General features: G+C 28.3%; 1 protein-coding gene across 1 annotated transcript; it reads left to right on the top strand.

Annotated features, from left to right (window-relative positions):
• Nucleotides 1–2422: 2422 nt before the first annotated feature.
• On the top strand, nt 2423–11815 carry LOC100573799 (probable UDP-N-acetylglucosamine--peptide N-acetylglucosaminyltransferase SEC). The gene is made up of 8 exons (XM_003243527.3): nt 2423–2452; nt 3145–3227; nt 4801–4921; nt 4993–5023; nt 6958–8107; nt 9210–9300; nt 11099–11242; nt 11551–11815. Exons 1-8 carry the CDS (start codon nt 2423–2425, stop codon nt 11755–11757), a joined length of 1857 nt encoding a protein of 618 aa, XP_003243575.1. The 3' UTR covers nt 11758–11815.
• Nucleotides 11816–22410: the final 10595 nt, after the last annotated feature.

Genomic DNA, 22410 nt, shown 5'->3' with positions numbered 1-22410 from the left:
AGACTACCGCCCCTGAGTCCCGCGACCACCGCTCTACCATACCACGACTACCGCTCCTCCGTACCGCGACCACCGCTTTGCCTTACCAGACCTGGCCAACGGGAACCGACCTATGTATCCGCCAGTACGCGCACTCAATTTTTAAAGGGCTTGATAATATGAGCAATGTTGAAGGTCATCGCTACGACCATCAATTTTAGTTTAAAAGACCGAAAGTCAATTCAAACGCGCCATCTGTTATCGAAACGCATTTCCATTTATAGTGATTGTCAAATGGGCCGATGAGTGTTTAAAGTTAAATGCTCACGAATAATTACTTTATCATTGCTCAAATAATTAAATTGATATATCCATATTTATCGCATGCCATATTTTATAAAATTGGTTATGTACATAATTTGGATAAGAATGTCATGTGTGTGTGTGTGTGTGTGTGTGTGTGGTTTCGTGTAATAAACCGATGACCCAAAGACTTCCGGCTGCCGGATTATAATTCCTAAATGTATAGACAATATTGTTTCAGTAAAATTGTATTTAATAATTGACATCACTCCTCTATGATAAAAAAAACATAATATTCGGCACGCAAGGCGGCGTCACCCCTCCACCACACACCGAAACCAAACTACCACCCGTTCATACCTCGACCACTGCTCCACCGTACCGCGACCACATCTACGCCATACCACACTTGGACAATGGGAACCGAAATATACGAAACCGAAATTTTAGTTGTACTGGGAACTGAACAGGAACTGGAACCATAAAAATCATCTATGTCCCAGTCCCTGATTCAAAAGTCAGTATTTATTTTAGCCATTTCCAACTAGTACATACGACGACACTTGTACATATACTAAAGTATAATCAACTATAATATAATTTTCGCTAGGTATGATATTATGTTCAAATGTAACCACCAATGTTATAATATGTACCTATAGGTCCACCTTAGCTGTGCCCGATTAAGTTTTATTGGTTTACCCAATTAGTACCGCACAATCAGTTTAGCGATCACAATATTATCATTACCTATTCGTTGAACATTATTTTATAATCAACATTTCCCATATCATACGGTTATTAACGTTATTCACCAGAAAATAACGATAATACCCACATTTGTTACTAAATAACGTTAATAACCAGCGAATACCATTATTTTCAGATATAACATAATTTACCGTAATATATATATTATACTGTCAAATGCTACCATTTGGGACAGTTTTGAACTTTAGGCTTGCATAACTTCTAAACTAGGATAGCCACAATCTTGATTTTGGTGTTAAAAGTATATTCTTGGATTGCTCTTTGACACCTTTATGGTTTTAAAAATTTTAGTTTTACCTAAGTAAATTTTTTTATTTTTTTATTTTTGTCTCAAGTTGTACACAGGGTGTTGTTTATACCAGTCTATTAAGAATGCTAAAAATCATGTTTCCAATACCAATTCCAACTTGGGACAAATATAAACATTTTAATAATGTTGTTCTGTAGTATTTAGAAAAAAAAAATTCAAAAAATGTATATTTTAACATAGGTGACTTTGACTATTCCTGGGTCGTCAGTAAAATGTATCTCGTCATAATTCAATATTGCCTCTGGTTTTGACATATTTCAGAGTGATCAACAGTAATTATTAATTATATTAAAAACAATTTATGTGTACCTATGTGTCTTTGTCCCAAGTTATATTACATGACACATAAATCATAAGGTACAACGTTTAAAAATTAATCAAACTGAAGTTCATTTTTTTAATTTTAAACTACACATACTTATCTGTGAATAATAAAAAATACAAATGTAATGATAATGACTTACAGATAAAATTTTTGAGGACTAATTACTATTTAGAAATAGTGTAAACCGTTGTGATGGTTCTCCATTATTATTATTTATGTTTTGGGCTGTATTATCACATTGAGTCCATAGACAATCTTGTGTAGATATTGATTAAAAAAAAAAGTAGATTATCTCAAATACAGTGCAGCTACGGCGAATAAACCTAAAATTAATTATCCTGTCCCAAGTTGTAGCATTTGACAGTATATATATATATTATAAAAGCTCTGAATACCTGTTTAGAAACGACAGCCAACATAAAGTACCAAGCTACACTGTTCACTGTTCGCTTTACTAGTGTTCATCGACACAATATTATAATATTATGTTTGTTTTATCTAAAAACTCACCTCCAGGATTTAAAACTGAATTATTGAAAACACAATAATTAAACAATGCACAAAATCTGTTTTCAACTAGATATGTACATTTATATAATATATTTTTTCAATAGAATGCACTTATTATAATAATATATATTTTGTTTTTGCAGTCGATTGTCAACAGTACATCTGGATCAATATAAATTGTCTTTGCCAATTTGCGAAATCACTTGTGCTTACTATTTTAAACCATGAGTCTAAGTAAACCTCTTGTAGATTTTGTAAGTAATATACTAATAATTCAACTATATTATAATAGGTATATGGGATGTCTGTGGGACATATTTTTTACTATGATATCATGTTATGGAGTAAAATTCTATTTTGCAATTTGGTAAATTTTACGAGGGCTCTAATTACTGAATTGATAAGTCATTATTATAAGGCGTTTTAATGAGAAATAGATTCACCTTATATATTTTTATTCTTCTAAATTTATATTTTAATATATATTATAATTATTGAGATTTTCAGACCCTGGTATGACATTCTTTATTACTTATTAGGGATTCTCATAAATCATACAGAAAAACGGGAGATCGGGGTACCAAAAATATTGTGGTGTACTTGTTATTGGAAATATTTGTAGTATGTTTACAATTAAGAAGACATCAAACCCACATATATTGTCTTAATATTACAAGTGCGTAACAGCAGATTAATAAATCTAAATGTGAGCTACCTACTGAATATGTATAATTATGCCATTTAACTTACTTTGAAGACAATAAATGTGTGTGAGGCCTTATTAAGTGAGACAGTTGTCTAAAAATGCCTCTTTTGCAAAGCATTGTCATAATTTCTTTATTTTAAAATTGTTGAAAAACCTGTAAAACTAATTTTATTATTTTTAAACATTAATATAATTAATATATTTAATTAAATAATACATTAACAACTATTATACTTACAGGAATTATTTTGTTCAAAACATACAGACTGTGAAGCACCAATCGCAGTTATAAGTGAAATCTTAGCAGAAAATGACCTGGAAAAGTAAATAATTTATAGTTATATAAATATTATTGTGTATAAAGGTCTCAGTGTATAGCTACAGATCTTGGTTTCTTTTATTTTCAATCTAAATACCTTTATAAATAAAAAGTATAGTGCATAAATATACATATTAGGGCTTATTTATTTAAGTTATGTACAAAATATAATTTTTTGATTTACCTACTGATAAACTAAAGTTATACTTACGCGCTAGAGGATAAATGATAAAATGTTTTTTGGTAGTTTGACCAATAATTTATCAAAGACCACAGCAGTCTTTATAAATTGTTTGTTACATCTATCACTTCATTGCTATTAACAGGACTTAAAAAGAAGTCATCAAATGATATTTCACGCTATATTTCATATAGTTTATTGGTTTCTATCCATTCACTGTTACTAAATTTATCAACCAAATTCTGTCCTATGAATAGGAAAATTCTTTAAATTCATCAGTTACTTTCTTTGGTTTATTTTGAGCATTTGTGATTAAATCATAATTGAGCTTTAAAAGTTTTATAGTTTCCTTATTTTACAATTTTTCTCCCCCTGTAATATTTTTTTATTAAATTCCCAAGTGGATTTTAGATTATTTGAATATAAACTGAACTTAATTTTATTTAAGTTATTTTTTTTTTTTTTTAATTAAATTTGTTTCTGTATTTTTTGTAGTACTTGGGTTAGTAGATTTTTATTAAGAGAATTTTTTTTAACTTTAAAAGGAAAGTTCATTTTTGCGACGTGAAGGACATACAAGGATGGTAGTCATCTATTCTTTAGTATTTTATTTTTTAATAAGATTGTTTTATCAATTGTGTACACATTAATTGTATAATGTAAATTTTAGAATGAGTTATATATTATTTTCATTGATGACTGTTTGCCACTGTTCGTCTTTTTTCCTATACTATCCTATGGTAATGCATTAGAAATGGTATCATTTTCAATAATTAAGTTATTATTGAGAGGAATTGACGTGATAGTAGGAAAGTGATCGGTTATATCAATTTGGAGAACCCCTGCTTCATTATCATTATCTAGGTTACTATTATTACATTTTAGAAACATAATATGATCTAAGTATACAAGAGTGTATTTTATTATTGGAAAATCTTGTGCACACATTAATCAGTGAGTGGAAGTCTTTAGGAGCTAGCTATCTAAGTACCTATTCGTTATCTATATTGTAATTACTAATGATATTTATGTTCATATCACTAATAGTAGATAATCATTAAACAAATTATCAGATAAAATAATATTTTTTAATTGAACCGAAAATTAATTGTTATTTAACGAAGAAGATCTGTATATATAGTAAACTAAAAGAAGTTTTACAAAAGTTGTTTGTTAAAGATATTTTTAAAAAACTAGCTTCTACAAAACCATATTTATATGAGTCTATAATAAAATTATTTCTAATAAACAGGCACTATTACGCTATCATTTTGATTTTATTTAATTTTAGTAAAATACATTTGAAACCCAGGTATACTATTGGGACAATTTTTTATATCATTCCATGTTTCAGTTAGTATAATCAAGTCGTGTTTTTTTTTTTTTTTTTTTAAAGATTTAAATTCATCTCCGAGAAATTTGATGAACTAAATTTTACAATAGTCAAGGATTTGGCTGGATCAATCATTAGAAAAGCCGATAGAGATACTGTAGCACCGCTTTATAGAGCTATAGAGGTACCTATAAACTAATATTATTCAAAATTGTTTAGATTAAATTTATATAATTATATATTTATTTTTTTTAGATATATAATAAACATGACGCAGAAGGCAAGGGTAAGCTATTTTTTTTTTCAGTATTATCTATTGTTATGTTATTTTTACATGGGCATATGTAAACTATGACTAAAAGACAATTTTTTTTTTTTAACTGCTTTAAGATACTTATCTGAAACAGAATCTGGGTTTTAAAAAATATAATGTTAACGGCACCCTATTTGTTATTACCATATTTTTATATGGAATATACTACTTTAAATTTATGACGAACAATTTAATTTAATTTTCTATCCAAACTCAATTCAATACTCATTTTATATTACTTTATATTACAATATTTATATAACATACTCGAAACCTTCCTAGTATAATGAAATATGGTTATATCGGTGTCATCTCTTTTTTTTTTTAATTATATCTTAATAAAATAAATAAACAGTATGTATAACTTGAATAAATAATTATACATTTGTTGTAATGTAAAATATTGTAGTATATTCTATCAGTAATGTATTACGACTGAAGTACGGGAAGGTGGGTTGCCCAGGTCGGCAGATAGAACAAGTCCGTCAGCCACCCACCTAAATTGGGGACACGTGCCGGCAGAAATGTCGGTACTCGTAAAGTTGGTTTCGTGCGGGCAGGTTTCGCCAGAAACGACAACTAGCCAAGTCGGAAGTGGATAATTTATATTCTGTACTTTTCTAACAAAGATTCCTATGGTATTTGCAGCATCCCTCTCAATATTTAAAATATACTAGTAGACAGTAAACCTTTGCTTTAAATATACATGACTTCTTATGGTATATGATACTCCATTTGAATCTAATTGTTATTATACCTATTTATTAACTGAAATAACTTAATATTTATTAATGTTCAATGATCTAAATTGTATATATAATATATATAATATATTTGTTTTTAGATAATCTTACAAAACCTACTAAATCATTACAACACATAGTTAATTCTAAAATAATTTTTGGATTTTTAGGAAAATAAGGAGATATTTTTGGTATTATTTCACTTAATTTTATCATAGTTGGTCCACAATAAAATAATACATATTTTTGTTAAACTATTAATTTTCCTTTTATTCTTTTAATATTTTGTGCACTATATGGCATTAAATAAACTAAAATTCATTTTGAAGTTTCTAGTTGTGTTCTTACTCTAAGTTTATCGTTTTATCCTAATTAATAGTTTTTCTGTAAAATTATACATTAAAATATATTCATTAACCCACAAATACACACATGCCTACACAAAACAAACAAAACAATTTATAACATATTTTTTGAAACACAACTTCAGTCTACAGAAATTCAAAATATTATTTATTTGTATATAAACCACTATATTACATTTAAAAAATTAACAATTTATTATCTTATGATTACAATATAATATTTTGGAAATTACAATCAATATAAAAAATGCAAATAACAAACGTTTGATATTGGTTAATATATAATATAATATAATATATTATTTTAAAACTCCTTGTTTTTTGCTGTACTTTTCTGACAATGATTCTTTTTTTATGTTATTTGCAACATCCCTTTCAATATTTAAAATATACTAGACAATAAACCTTTACTTTAACAAACTTGTCCTCAACAAATTTGTTTTACACAAGAAACACTACATTTAAATGTTGTAGACTTATTAAAATTGTTACTGAAATTTGAAATAACTTGTTCAAGTAAAAAAAGCCTATTTTTAATGTTTTCTGTTTTAATTAAAAAAGTCAAATGAAAATGAAATTTCATTAAACACAATGAATCTGCCCCTTCTTCAAGTTATATTAAGTTTTCTAACAGTGGCCAAGGATTATAAAATAAAAGCATGGTGGTTCTTCTGTTCTATCGCATTTTGTCATAGAATGATATTCCATATGAATCTAATTTTTATTGAAATAACTTAATATTAATTAATTTTCAATGTTCTAAATTGTTTATAATATAATATATTTATATTTTTTTTAGACAATATTTTGAAATCTGCCAAATCCAAATTTCAAAATGAAAATTTCATAAATAAACAAAATCTATGTAAAGAATCATTTAAACAAAATCCAAAAGAGCTAAATATTATTCTACGTATTGCCGAATCACATTTCAACCAAAAAAACTACGAAAAGTGTATTGAGTGGTTAAAAAGAGCCGAAATCAATAATCCTAATTGTCGGGAAATTTTAATAAATTTGGCCTTGGTTCATATAAAACAATCTAATAACAATTCAGCAAAACTTTGCTTATTTAAAGTATGTGCAATGGAACCTTATGATGTGGAAGCGTGGACAGATTATGCCAACTTTTTATCTGATACAAATGAACTAGTCGATGCTGATGCGTGTTATGTACGTGCTTTAGCTTTGAATCCCACATTAGATAAAGTACGTAATGATCACGGCAAACTACTTTTGAAATTAAATAAAATAAAAGAGGCTAAAAAGGAATTTAAGATTGCCCACAACAATGCAAAAAAATGTCCAATAACATTAAACTACTTGGCATATGCATATTACCAATGTGGTAAATTTAGAAAATCAATTTTGAGATATGAACAGATCTTAGATATAGACCCGGATATGTCAAATGTTTATTTCTATTTAGGAATGTCCTATTTCAAAATAAAAGAGTACCAAAATGCATTAAATGCGTTTATACAAGCAATGGCGCAAGAACCAAAAAATGTACGTTTATTAAAGAATATAGCGGTTACATATTGCTATCTCGAGGAAATGGAATTGTGTACTGTAATGTATAAGAAATGCTTAACACTTATACCTGAAGATTATAAGTTGAACTTAGATCTGGCTCTCATATATTTGTTAAACATTAAAGATTATCAAGAAGCTGTGAAATATCTAAAAATATGTATCCAGTTACATCCAGGTGGCACAGACCTATTAGACCTGTACACAAAACTTTTTCAAGCATACCGGAAATCTAATAATCGTTTAAATGCTTCTGATGTTTGCATGAAAATGGGGGATTTGTATCTGGAAAAGGATGATCAAGAAAATGCAAAAAACTCATTTTGTTGCGCGGCTCTTATGAACCAGGAAAATGCATTTGCTCATTGGAAAATTGGCCTAACCACAATACATGATCTGGATTTGGCTCTTCCAAGGTAATATTAATATTGATTAACACAATATTAAAAGTTTAAAATATGCTCTAAAAAAACCCTCCAAATATTCTCCTAATAATCCTTAAATTGGTAAAATTTTCAGATAATACGCTTTTCTTTTACTTCAATGAGTTTAAAAATGTATATGCAAGTTACAATAAGAAACATATGTAAAATAACGATATGTTTACTTAAAACATAATGAATTTAATATATTTACATTTACCATTTAATAATATGATTAAACTTAAATAAATATGTAGGTATTGTACATTTTTTCTTTGGTAAAGTATTTAAAATAAGTCACATTTAAAACAATTTCTAATTTAATAACAAACAAGTTATTGATCAACTTCTATAGTTTATGATTTTTAATTTAAAAATTTTTTTTCTTGCAGTTTGTGTAGGTATTCAACTTAGTAATTTACAACTAAAAAATATTTTTATTATGAACAAGAATACAAAATATTCTTAAATATGAAATACAGGCTGAATTCTCTAATCTCCGAAATATGCTTAAATGTATAAAATATATATTTTTTCTATGAATTCTGTAATGGGCAATTCATCTACATTTTACACCACCATTGAACTGCATAAAGTCAGTAGGTAACTTCATTACACAATAGATTTTGGATATTTTTACTTACCACAATTCAACTGTATGTGTTGATTATATTGTTTATATCTAGCTATATTTTAAAATGTAACATTTTTGATAATTATCAAGAATAGGTAATACAAAAACGAAGTGAATTTTAATATGGAAGTTCAGAATATAACATTAATAATTCATTAATAAATGGTTTATTATTTTACATATTTGATACTATTAGTATACTTTTGCATGCATTCATTTAATTTCAGTTATTTTTTAAACGTTGATTATTGTATGATTACAACTGTTTTATTTCTTTCTTAGACTTCAGCTTAATATATTGTGCTATTGTAATTTTCTTACCTTCTTTATTATTAATTTTTGTTTCCCATGATATAAACATATTACTTGGTACCTACTTGATTTAATTAATAGAACATTATCCTTGTAAAATGATTCTATTCAGCATAACTAGTAATTACACCATAATTCATTTTTCAACAGGTTTAAATGCGCTGTTATTTTAAAACCAAACCTAATCAATGTCATGATGTCGCTCTCAAGTGGAATAGAAGGGATTAAGCATAAGATGCAGGTAAAATTAATTGTGTAGTCTTGATATTATTGTAGATATTGTATTTTATTCCTCAGATAGAAACACTTGTAAATTTTGTTAAGCTGTTCATAGAAAAGTCAGAACATGAAGTAATTGTAACTGTTTAGAAATTATTTGATTCTAATTTGATATTTTCTAAGTACCAAATAATAAATCAGAGAACTAACTAGGGTGAAAGTGCTTTGGCTGGCTTGGTCAGATCACATCTGAATATGGCCCGTTCCAGGGTCTTCTGTATAGTACTACCTTTACTCCCCTAGCCGTCGATAAGAGTATAGACGTTCCCACAGATGTAGTGTCCGTCTGCTATCCTCTCGGAAATGCTTATGGCCCATCCGTGTGTATCCTGCACAATGAATTTTCAATAAGTATTAATCATTTATAAAATATAAAATATCCCATTCAATGTATATTATTATTTTTTATGATGTTTAACTATTTTAGTGGTATATTAATCTCAATCATATGTCTATTTTATGTCAATCGCTAACCTTTTTCATCTTTTATACCCCATTCTTTGAAATGATTCTTTTATAAAGGTGGATTACTCTTAAACCTGTTTATTTAGTACTTCACCTATCTCTGAGATGTCCTCTGTTTCGCCCGAGACTGGTACTTTCATAACATGTTTATCTCATATTATATTAATATTTGACAGACAATATTATATATTTATATCCTATTATATGTAAAATTCTTATTGTTGTATCCCAAGAATTATGTTGATAAAATGTCCTAGCCCTCTAGGTAATAGTTGTTAGTACTATTTATCTTATCTTACTATTATTATTATTATTATTATTAACTATAACGAGACAGTACTGTGATATTGGAATGGTTAACGAAGAATATGGTGATTAAACTTCAACCAGACTATTATAATGCTTTGCTTAATATATCAGTTGTTAAAAAACAATTTGGCCAACTTGATAATGATTTGGTGGACATTTATCAAAGAATTCTAGAAATTGATGAATCTAATGAATTTTATATGCATATCGATTGAAAGCAGATGTTTTGTTCAAGAACATTGGAAATCTTAATGATGCTTTAGCACATTATACAAAAGTTTTTGAATGTGACAATACATCTGTCAATATTTATAATATGGTTATGAGAAATATATATGTATTCAGAATTAAACATGAGTAAAGGCACATTACATTGTTTTAACCTTTTCCCTGCCAAGCACATTTTAATTATTCACCACTGACAGGCCAAGCTTTTTTTTGGGGGGAATTTTCACTTTATTTTTATTCTATAATTTTAATTTTATTTATGTAGGTTCTATAGAAAAAGTTATTAATAATTACACTGAAGCAATTTGTGCTTATGAATTCGTATTGAAATTAAACCCAGGATTGTAAAAAATGAAGGAAAGGAATTTTATACAGTCGTAGTTTTTATTTATTATATATTATTTATAACTGCACTAGGTAGTTAGTAGTTACAATTAATTAAAAATCCTAAAAATTAAAAAATTAATATTTTATGGTTTAAAATAATGTACTTATTTAACACAACAAATAACTTAAATAGAAAATAATAAAAAAAAAGGATTACAATCACATACTTGAAAGTTATTTTATTTTTAACATTATCAAAGTTACAGGTTTATGTTTAATTATCAAATTATATTATATCTCGGGGCTGCCCCTATTCTTTAAATCTGGTCATATATACAACAATGTTTTATTAGCGATAGCAAATTAATTATAATTACAATTAACTTTTAATTATAAATCCATAATGTAGAAACATAATTTATATGTTTTAGTGGTGTTCTTCGTGGTGGTGCCCGAAACACGGACCTTTAATTGCAGACATGCCGTGGTTAAATGCTGTAGAGACACCCAAAGAAGAAAAAAAGGCCCTTAGTTTGGCAATTAAACGCCAAAAGCATTGGATTACCAAAACTAAGGTACCTACACAAAATATATTACATTTTTGCTAACCCATTTATTATACTGGTTATTCATCAAGCACGCTCACTTTATTTTTCATTAGTACAAATCTGAAGAATTGTTTTAATATATTTAAAAATACCATAAATAAGAATTTGAACAAATTCATTTTTAAAGGTAATGAGAATGAGCATGCTTAGAGAATCACACAGCCACACTGTATAATAAACCAGTACAATTAATTAGACAAAATTCAAAAAATTTAAACACCTGAAACAAATTTCCATTTATTCATTAGTTTAATATTTTTTTTTATCTATATCAGGTTAAATGTTGCGTCTTCGATAGAAAGGCAGGGAAAAACAACCATTCGGTACCGCCAGATATATATTCAAAATATTTAAGAAATCTGGTAAATATAGGTGACGGAAGTATTCAAAGTCCACGTCATAGTGAGGCAGATGTGGATGCAGCAATCATATTCTTCAAGGATTTTGTAGAACAATTAAAATTGTCAATTAGGAGTCAATAATTAAGTATTGTTCATAAGATTTTTCATATGTTTCATCAGCTGAAGAATATTAATTACCTCATTACCTTCTATATATAAATTGTATATCTTTAAATAAAAATAAAATCTTAATATTAATATTAATGTTTAGTATTTTAATATACTGGTTATTATAATACAGTAGTACAGTATATTATTATTTATTACATATTGTATACATTAATTACGTAGTATGTAATATCTATCCTTCCATTGACATAATAATATAACAATCTTTATATTATTTATATGATTCCTACCTCAATTTTCTAGTAGTATTTTTTTTCTGAGTAATCAATTATTTTTTCTTTTAGGCAACATTTGTTGAATTTATTTCAGGAGAGTCATTTATGCATTTGCACTCAACAGATAGGTATACTTTATATTTTATAGAATTGTTATTAAAATTTATTAGAGACTTTTAGAACACACGTAATATGTCTATCTTTACAGTCTTATAACCCCATTGGCACATACATTATATAATATTATGCATAATGGAGGCATTATAGAATATCATAATAAAATATAGAAAGGACACTTGATCAGTTGAAAAGAATTTAAAAGGTCTTGAAACCAAAATTGTGTTTACCATTCACTATTTCACTAGGTACTATATATTTTTACAATTATTATTGTTTTCTTTTAAAAAAAATTATGTAGGTATTTCAGAGTTGATAACAATTTAGAAATGTTAGCTTAGTATATTTTAAGTTAGTTTATTAACAATTAAAAAAAAAAAGTGTTCAAAATACTTAGATTCTTATCTAGAAAAGTATTATGAAAAAGACAAGGTCATGGTCAAATAAAACAGTTCCCTTATTGAATGGTAATATATCAATATTAATGTCACGTATAATCTAAGGTTATTTTTTTTAGAGTTACCAAAAAGCGACACTGATCTTGCGTAAATTATAGATGATAGTTAACAATAGTAAAGTTCTGTATTGTAATGTACTGTAATGTTTAAAATAATTTTTTAATGCTATGTTTTATTACACATTTACCTAATTATTATTATTATATTATTACAATTTATTAAAATAATTTAATAAACATTTATTACAAAAAAAAAAAAACTTTAATCTGAAAAATGTTAAGAAAATTAGATTAATTAATTTGATCAATTGATGAGGCAAGGTATTACAGAACGTTTGACAATTTGTATAGAAAAACCAAAAATCCCTCTTACACTAAACATCAAGAAAAACATATAAATAAAAATTATTGTATTTAAAGTAGTAATAGTATCGTGATGTAAGTCTGGGTAAGTTAATTTTTAATTGAGTTAAATTAAGTTGATATAATATATTTTAAAAAGTATAATATAGTTAGTAGTTATCCTGTTTTTTTTTTTTACTCAGTTAAGTTAATGGTTATATGGAAACTTAGAATTAATTTATTAATTTAAGTTAAGGTCTTTATTTATTTATTTTTTAATGTATAAATAGCCAGTAATAAGGTTTAAAATTATAAAAAGCAAATGTTTACCAAGTTGTGATAATGTATTCATGTGCCTTTGAATTCTTCAGCCATGCTTCAGTCAACTTCATTTTTTCAATTTTTCAATGAATTCAGCGTCGAAAATATTTAATACTAACATTACCAAGCTTGTTCTCGATGAAAATCACATTTATTACTTGGACAGTTTTGATATAACTCTATTGTTTGAATTGTTTACTATTACATTTATTAAATTTATACTATTAAGGAAAAAGAAGAGAAAGAAAAATTAATCACCCTATATTATTTTTATGTTGTATTTATTTACAAAACAAAAAATGTCTAATAATATTAAACATATTATGTTGTGGTTTTTTTCCCTTTAATTATAAATTACAGATATTATACCTATAGACTATAACCTACTGATATAACTAACAATATAAAATATATAAGAAGGTATTTCCCATATGTACAGAATTATAGTTGAGATAAATTTAAAAAAAAATCTGGATTTAATAGGTAGTATAAAATGATATGGTAAAAGTGATGTAAATTGTTGAGTGACTATTATTTTTTGTACTAATTTTGGCTATATTGGAGTATATTTAATTAATTGTAATTAAAGATGAATAATATTGACTTCATTAATAGTTTAAAAGAAAATTTATTTAATTTGACATACCTACTATGATGAAACACTCATTAAAGGAGAGACAAATGATTTTGACAAATTTGTTAAAGATTTATTATTGTTGGGTTACGGATTTATTGTGGAGAAATCAATGAAATATGAAGGTAATTTATTAATTACTAATTTCGTATAGGTATTTAATTTTTTTTTTTCAAATTACAAATAATTTAGGGTAGTTTTCTTGTAGGAGAAACAAATTAGAATTAAGGATATATTATATTATCATTATATTTAATATAGCTAATACTATCATATTATGTGATAACACTGATAATAAAAAATTACAACACTTTTGTGCCGTAAATTACTATTAATTATAACTTCCCATGATTGGTCAAACCCGGATTTTCGTATTTCTTCTATGGAAATTATGATAGCTTGAATTTTAGATTCTGAGTGGAACGATGAATGTATTGATTTTACAATGATGTGTGTTTTTTTATTTTTTTATTTTTTTTGTGTCTGGGTACACGATAAGTAGTCGAAATAATGCTACGATTTTCAACTTCAGTATCTTGTTCGATCAGAAAGTGAATATCGTTGGTGCATTGGGGAGGTCAAAATTTAAATTTCCCAGTGGTTTTCAAAAGCGCCGGGAAAAACAAAAGAAAAATTAAGGAAAAACGGGAATTTTTACGCAAAATCGATTTTTCACAAAATTGAATTTGGTTTTTGGTGTAACTTTAAAAAAAATTACCGTAGATACATGAAATTTTGACTGAATGTTTATCTTAGCATCTTCTATACACCATAACATTTTCAAAATATTTTGATGTATTTTGAGCTCTTTACGGACATTTTTATTTTCCATTTTTTTTTAGTTTTTTTTCTAAAAATATCAATAAAATTATAATATAAGCTTGAGACATAATAATAATAATAACAAAGGGGGCAGTACGGTATTGCATCATTATGAGGACGCCAAACACGTATTTGTTTTGTATCCGTCTTACGAGTGCGCGTATGGACAACCTATGATCAGTGAATCGCGTTTGGCTTCGTTAGTTGAATAAAAAATTAGAGTGAAACGGCCTATCATAACACTTAATGGTAAGGACATTATCTGTGTTTTTATGTGGATTTTTTTACAATAATTACATTTTTTAGCAAGTTTTGCGTATATTATATTATAGCGAAAATTAAAAATGCTCATAACTCACTTAAAAACTGAATTTTTGTAAAAAAAAAAAAAGGTTGTTCGTTATGTAATATTATGTCAACTGTTAGCCAAAATGTCAATTTAATTATTTAGTCAGGAAAAGACAATACAATTACATATTTACGCCTACGTTTTTTAAAGGAAAATTGACATACACAAATTGAAACCCATACTTAAGGCCTTTGTGGCTCTTGAAAAAATTGTGCACTATACCTATAGTATGATATTGATTTGTATAATACATAATATATTGGCATATAGCCCGATAGCCGTCGTCGGTGAAGTTCCAAAGACGGTGTTTTTGAAGCATAGCCTCAAGTCTAAATGGATGATGTAATGCAATCTTTTTTTTTTTCTGTAATGACATCGACTTCTACTTAGGGTGATAGTGAAAAATATTTAAAATATTAGGCGAGTGACTGTGTGGATATCAAACAGTAAACGTTTGAGTATTTTTTTAATCTTTATGTGAAATACTATTTAAAACCGACAGTGTTCGGCGATGTCAATGCTTGTTGTCGATGCCAAGCATTTTGGGACGCACTTAGTTATATATACATAATATTATCGCATCGTCGGCCAACCCTCGTCAGTCTACACAAATAGAGGGTGCCTACATATTCACAAAGAGGGTCTCTAACACAATACCCATATATATAATATATATGCACTATAGTATGAGCATTGTAGAAGGTTTGCTTTTCCATACTCGGAAATAAATATACAGTGGCAGAACTATGAAGGGGAGGGGAGCCGGAGATTGATCCCCTGGCGTAACATTTTAGTTGGCGTAATTTTTTTGGCGGGTCTTTATTTAATGTTTGTCGTTAGAAGTTAGAAAAATATTTTGATTTCACATAATTTGTTTATGATATTACGTCATTATGAAAGCGCGTGGCTATACGCGATCGGTCTACGTCGACGGTCGACGGTAAATCATATTTTTATAGACTATAATACGCTATATATACAGATATAACATCATTATAGACTATATACATAGACTAACAATACAAATTGAATATAAACGTATATTATCAATAATAAACATACATATAAACGTTGCAGTCGACGCACTGCGACGACACGAACAAAAATAGTACAAAATTAATTACCACAGTGAAAAATCATCCATTTGTCATTTGGAAGTGCGGCCGGGTATGTCAGCGTACGGAGTAGCCAGTAGGTAAAGACAATAGACATCATTCTAGTTAGTAAGATTATATGAATAGATTCATATAAGTATATTAAGTATACTGGTATCATAGTCGTGTTCAGACATTGGTGGCCGAGGGGGCACAACAAATTTTTAAATTGTGAGACCTATTTTTTTTTTTTTTTAGACATGGAGAAACATTCATTTTTTTGTTAAAAAATTCACAATGGTAGGAATATTTTTTAATTATGATCAAAAAGTATAACCATCGTCAAAAAAATAAAAATACTTTTTTCCTATCCATTATACAAGGTAAAAACATACATATTGTAAAACTATTAATTAATCAATAATAAATATTTTGGGTTTCTGGCAAAATTATTTTAACAAGTCGTAAAATAACTAAGTACATTTTTGAAATTATAATCGGTAATTGGATATTTTCAGCTGATAAAACCATATTATCACAGGTTAGATACAATTTAATAAATGCGTAACTAAAAATATTACAATCAATCAAAATCTATAGGTACTGCAGGGTACTTCTGCACGACTTTTTTTTACCCTCGCATGATTTTGTTGGAGGCACAGTCTGCCGTGGAGGGGGGGGGGCAGTGCCCACGTGGCCCCTCCTGAAAACACGCCTATGACTGGTATACTGGTTTTGGCATACCTACTGCAGGTATATGCTAATATACTAAAATTATTAAGATTCTGAGTGAAAGTGTGAAACTAGTAACCAGGCTTTAAATATTTTCTTTTTCATTTTTTTCTTTCACTCCACCTATAACCTCTTTATTTAATAAATCTTTGTTAACAGGTATTTTTCCTGAGCAGTGGAAATCCTCATATATATCCCCGATTTTTAAAAAAGGCAACAAATGCTTAATTAATAATTATCGTCCCATATCTAAACTGTCAATAATTCCTAAATTATTCTCAAAATTGGTAAACAATATTATTACACCTTTATGCAAACAATTATTATCCAATGACCAACACGGATTTAGGCAAAATAGATCAACAATAACAAATTTTTGTATATTTAAACACGCAATCTTGGATTCATTTGAAAATCAATCACAAACTGACGTAATTTATACCGATATGGAAAAAGCCTTTGATACGATTTATCATAAATTATTAATTTCATAAACTTAAAATATATGGATTTCACTGAACCACTTCTTTCTTGGATTTATTCTTTCATTTCTGGCCGTATCCAAATTGTAAAATACAAAATTTATATTTTCTGAACAAGTCCTCGTCACTTCTGGTCGTCTCCCACAGAGAGACCATTTACCTCCAATATTATTCTGCCTTTTTATAAATGATATTTCAGATGTCATTTCTCATTCTAAAATCCTATTATTAACCGATGATGCAAACATTTTCAAAAATATTAGTTGCTTAAATGACGCTGTTGAATTACAGTTAGATTTAAAAAAAATATGTACAAATGGTGCCAACAAAATGCTATGCAATTAAATTTAAAAAAATGTTCTTATATTACTTTTTCTTTAAAAAGACAGCCTATACAATTTAATTATTCTTTGCAGGGTAATATAAATTTATTAAGAGGCTCTACGGTACACGATCTTGGGGTAAAATATGACTCCAAACTATCATTTAAGGACCATATACTTTTTATTAGGAATAAAGCGTCAGGAAAGCTTGGTTTTTTAAAACGAACCTGTCGAAGTGAATCTGCATTAAAAATATTATACTACTCGTTAATCCGTTCACACTTTGATTATGCCCTCCTAATCTGGCATCCATATTTACTAACACAAATCCAAGATTTAAACAAAATTCAAAATAATTTTATTAGATTTTTATGTTATCAATGTTTTGTTTATAGAGCACCCCATTCTGACTATAATGTTACAATCAGTTTTTTTAGCCGTTAGAACAACGTTTTATACAAATTAAATTAAAGTTTTTATTTAAATTATTAAATAATATGATTGATTGTCCAAGATTACTGCAAAAAATAAATCCAATAAACTACCGATCCTCAAATTTATTCTACACAAAACATTCAACTAAAAATTATATGCAAAATTCTCCATCCAATATTTTAATGTCCGCAGGTAACTCAATAAAAAATATTGATTTTTTTTATAATTCTTTAAATATGTTTATGGCAAATGTTTTAAGAAATACATAACAAATTAGGCACCTACTATAATAGTTCAATAGAAGCATAATAAATATCTCGTTTTTATTTCATCTTGTTTTTTATTTTATAAATTTAAATATTATAATGTATGATATTAATACTAAATAATACCTATTTCTTCTTTTATTATTACTACTATTATTATTATTATTGTTATATATAAATCACCGAAAATGTATTTAGATAATATAATATTATATACATATTATTATAGAAAAAAAAAACTGTAATTGGAATTTATTTCCGTAATAAAGAAAATATTGTATTATTATATTATATTAATATTAATATTAATAATAATAATAATAATAATAATAATAATAATAACAATAATAAATATACGTCGTTTATGCTACCGACTGGCGACTATGCGATGCGCTGCACAAAACAGACACTACGAGAATATACGACGGATTCCGACCGTATCTACGCACACGAAGATGATAATTTACTTTGCACACGAACTGCGTTGTGATGGGATGGGTGGCGGGTGGCCCGGCGCGGTGGCGGTTATAATAATAAAACCGATCCCGGCAGCTGGCCGGTCGGTCGAGTTCAAGGTTTATAGATAATAAATTATTATCTATAAACCTTGGGTCGAGTTAACGTGGGCGCGCATGCACTCCATCGCCGCCTTTTACGTGCGCCTACGCGTGTAAACATTTTCGTTCCCCTCCCTGTCCCGTCCGCCCATCCGTCGGCGCTCGCTCACTCGCGCCGCCGCCGTACGCATGTGCATGTGATATATTCTGTTCAAGATACTAGTTCAAGAATACCTCTCGTTGCTCGAATTCGATAATAATATACTTTAGTCGTATTCGATAATTTTATAATTTTAACGCATGCGATAATTAATATGTCGCACAATAATTGTCAAAGCGATTAAAGAATTGGGCCCCAGGTCGTCCGCGCTGCCCGTAATAATAATTGCAGCGGCGATATGTCGGTAGGCGAAGGGTTTATATAATATAACGAACGTGCGCGTGCGTGCGTGTGTGTGCGCGTGTAAGCGAGCCGATAGGACGTGGACGCGGCGGCGGGAAGCGTTGGCAGGCGTGAAAGCGCGCGTGCGCGTGTGTGCGCGTGTACGCCGATCGGTGGCGGCGTCGTTTGTCGTTGTCTGCCGAACCTTCTATACTAATATTTAGGGCTAGGAAAATAAAGCGTTCAAAACGTACAACAGAGGAATTAAAAAATTGCCAATAATGCTACAAAAAAAAAAAACATTTTAACCAAGAAAATACAACTAAAAAAGACTTGAACATTTTTAAGTTTAGCTGAAAAATATTTTTAATATCAAAAAATAATTTATTAAATACATTTTTATATGTTCATACTAAGTAATTCTTAGAACAACTAAGCACAATTTATAAATATTGATTGAAAAAATAAATTAAAAACTGTTTTATTAAATGTCGATAAATGTCAACGTATTACGTAACCACTACTCCTCACTCGGTGATCACTTTGACAAAATCTAAGAATCTATTTTCAGAAATATTTTCCGATAAGGTGATAATATTTCACTACGAAATCACGAAATAAGTATATATAATAATACAATTAAAATAAATTAATAAATAATAATTTAGATAAATATGTACGTAAACGTTCTAAAAATGTTAAATATGCGTATAATTAACAAAAACTAATTAAAAAGCTAATAAACTGACAAAAAAGTACCAAAAAAGCATTTATTTACGAATATCATAAGAAAATGCGAAAAAAACAAAATCAAAATTGCATATTTGAACTCTGTGATGAATGAACCGAATTTTGTTTTTGATTAGCTATGTCCTATAGTACTATGAAAGAAAATGCAAATGCTACAAAATCCTAGCCCTACTAATATTATACTAATAAATCGTTACTAGGAGCGCGCGGGCATTACTACAACACACAGCACTCATCCGCCCGTCCATCCGCGCGCCGCCAGCCGGTGTCGGGTGCCGCTACCGCCGCCGTCCCGTCCTCTCCGCCCGCCGCAAGGACGCGCTCGTCCGTGACCAACTAGACAAACATTGGTTCCTAAACGTGCCGCTTGGTTTCATATTATTATACACGTAATATTATATTATATAGGTATATTATGTTATATACTACGCGTGATATTATAATAATAATAATAATAATATAATACCCTCTACAACTACTGTGCCACCGTTTTTTTTTCTACTCGCGTATAATATTATAATTATGCTGTTTAATAATATTGTGATTTACTGACAGGTGGAGCGTGCAGGGTATGCAGCTTCGTTAAAAAGGTCTACTTCGAATTATATGCAGGGCTTATGTAGTTTAGGGCATCCTTATATATACCCTATATAGGTATAATTACCTATATAATTACCTTATGTCAAATCCCTATTTATAAGTAATATTAACGCAAGTAAAACGGAGACTAACTACAAATATAACAATAGCAAAACTACGACCTTTAAAAACCTTTGAAAAAAAAAAAATTATGATACCACATTCCCACTATCCCAGATAATGAAAGATAGTGCTACAAGTTTTCAAAAAAAATTTACTGAAAACAGGCGAATTTGTTGTACTTATTTGTTTTATCAAAAACGGATAACCACGTAGTTATACCTATTCCAAGTGTTACCACTCGTAACCTACCGTACAGCAGATGTGAAATCCACTTACCCGATATTTTTTAAATTTATGTCAAATAACTTGAAAATTGTATACATAAGGTTTCTCATAAGATGATGTGGATGGAAATTAATGTTTCTATGTTCATGTTTCAGGCCAACGAGGGCTGAGAAGTTGAAGTACGAAAGCATGTTTTTACGTCCGAATTTTGTTATTATTATATCGTTGCGAACAATAAACTTGTACGACACGAGAGTCAGCGAGGGTCACAAGGCAGCAAGAATAACAAATGATAACGATTTGTACAAAATTTTTTTAAGGTTTGACTATAAACTAAAACTAAATAATGTTAACACAAACTCGAATATGCCAAGTAATTTTGTAAATAAATTGTGATAAAATGTATTATAATTTATTATTGCCTTCACCCTAACCATTCAAGTTATATTGTAAAATGTGATTTCGGTGCCTACTGATTAATCGTATATTATCTAATAAAATTGTAATAATTATTTCTCAACGAATTATAATGATATAACTAGTGTTGCCACCTTTGAAACATAGTAGACCCGGAGACTAATTGATAAGCAAAAAATAAAAAAGGTCATTGACAAATGACAATAGATACTGTGCCTATAATCTATTCTATAATCTAGCCTATTTATAATCTTAATTTATTAAGTAAAATAATAAATACCTAACGAAATGAAAAACAATATTAAAATATTAATATAATCAAATACTTCATTATCAAAATTTTACAATGTGTTTTTTATTTAAATTTAAAATCTAATCAAGCGAAATCTATCCATACGACGTTCACCCTATAACTTAAGGTATAGATTGTAAATTTCTCTTAAAAAAAAAAAAATTTAAATCATACTTTAAATTATTTTGTTTCGCATTTCAAAAAATTATTTCGTTATAATTTTTCAAAAATTGAAAAAAATTCTTGACAATAATAATATAGTTTAATTTGACATACAGTTCTGATTTCACCATTTTTACTGACAGATTATTTCTTTCATCGGACCACAAATTTCCCATTAAAGAAAATAAGCGTTCATTTTAATTTTAAGAAATTTCGGGAGGATTTCTAGAATTCTGATCCCCTCTCCCCCAAACCCTAGAATCTTACATGGATCCTAACATCGGGTGGTTATTTCCACGATTTTTCATAACAGCAGGCTAGGATTGAAAGTGGCCGGCTTTATGATTACTATTCGCCCCGTTTATAAACATCGCAATCAAACGTATTGAAGCGGATGTTATTATTATTTTGTTATAAATGCTGTGGGACACAACAGGTATATCGTTTGTGAAGGATGAGAAAAAAAACTACGATGACAAAAACATACAAATAAGTAATTACGAACGGTTAAAATATTTTGACAATGACC

Source organism: Acyrthosiphon pisum, chromosome X, assembly GCF_005508785.2.
Source record: "Acyrthosiphon pisum isolate AL4f chromosome X, pea_aphid_22Mar2018_4r6ur, whole genome shotgun sequence".
NCBI classification, from domain to species: domain Eukaryota; kingdom Metazoa; phylum Arthropoda; class Insecta; order Hemiptera; family Aphididae; genus Acyrthosiphon; species Acyrthosiphon pisum.
The sequence above is the reverse complement of the archived record's forward strand: the minus strand, read 5'-3'. Positions and strand labels throughout refer to the sequence as shown.

Coding starts and splice junctions, on each gene's coding strand:
- LOC100573799 (XM_003243527.3), top strand. CDS start 2,423: ATGAGTCTAAGTAAACCTCTTGTAGATTTT. Junction 5,024..6,957: donor ACATGACGCAGAAGGCAAGG/GTAAGCTATTTT, acceptor TATTTTTTTTAG/ACAATATTTTGAAATCTGCC. Junction 9,301..11,098: donor GGATTAAGCATAAGATGCAG/GTAAAATTAATT, acceptor TATATGTTTTAG/TGGTGTTCTTCGTGGTGGTG.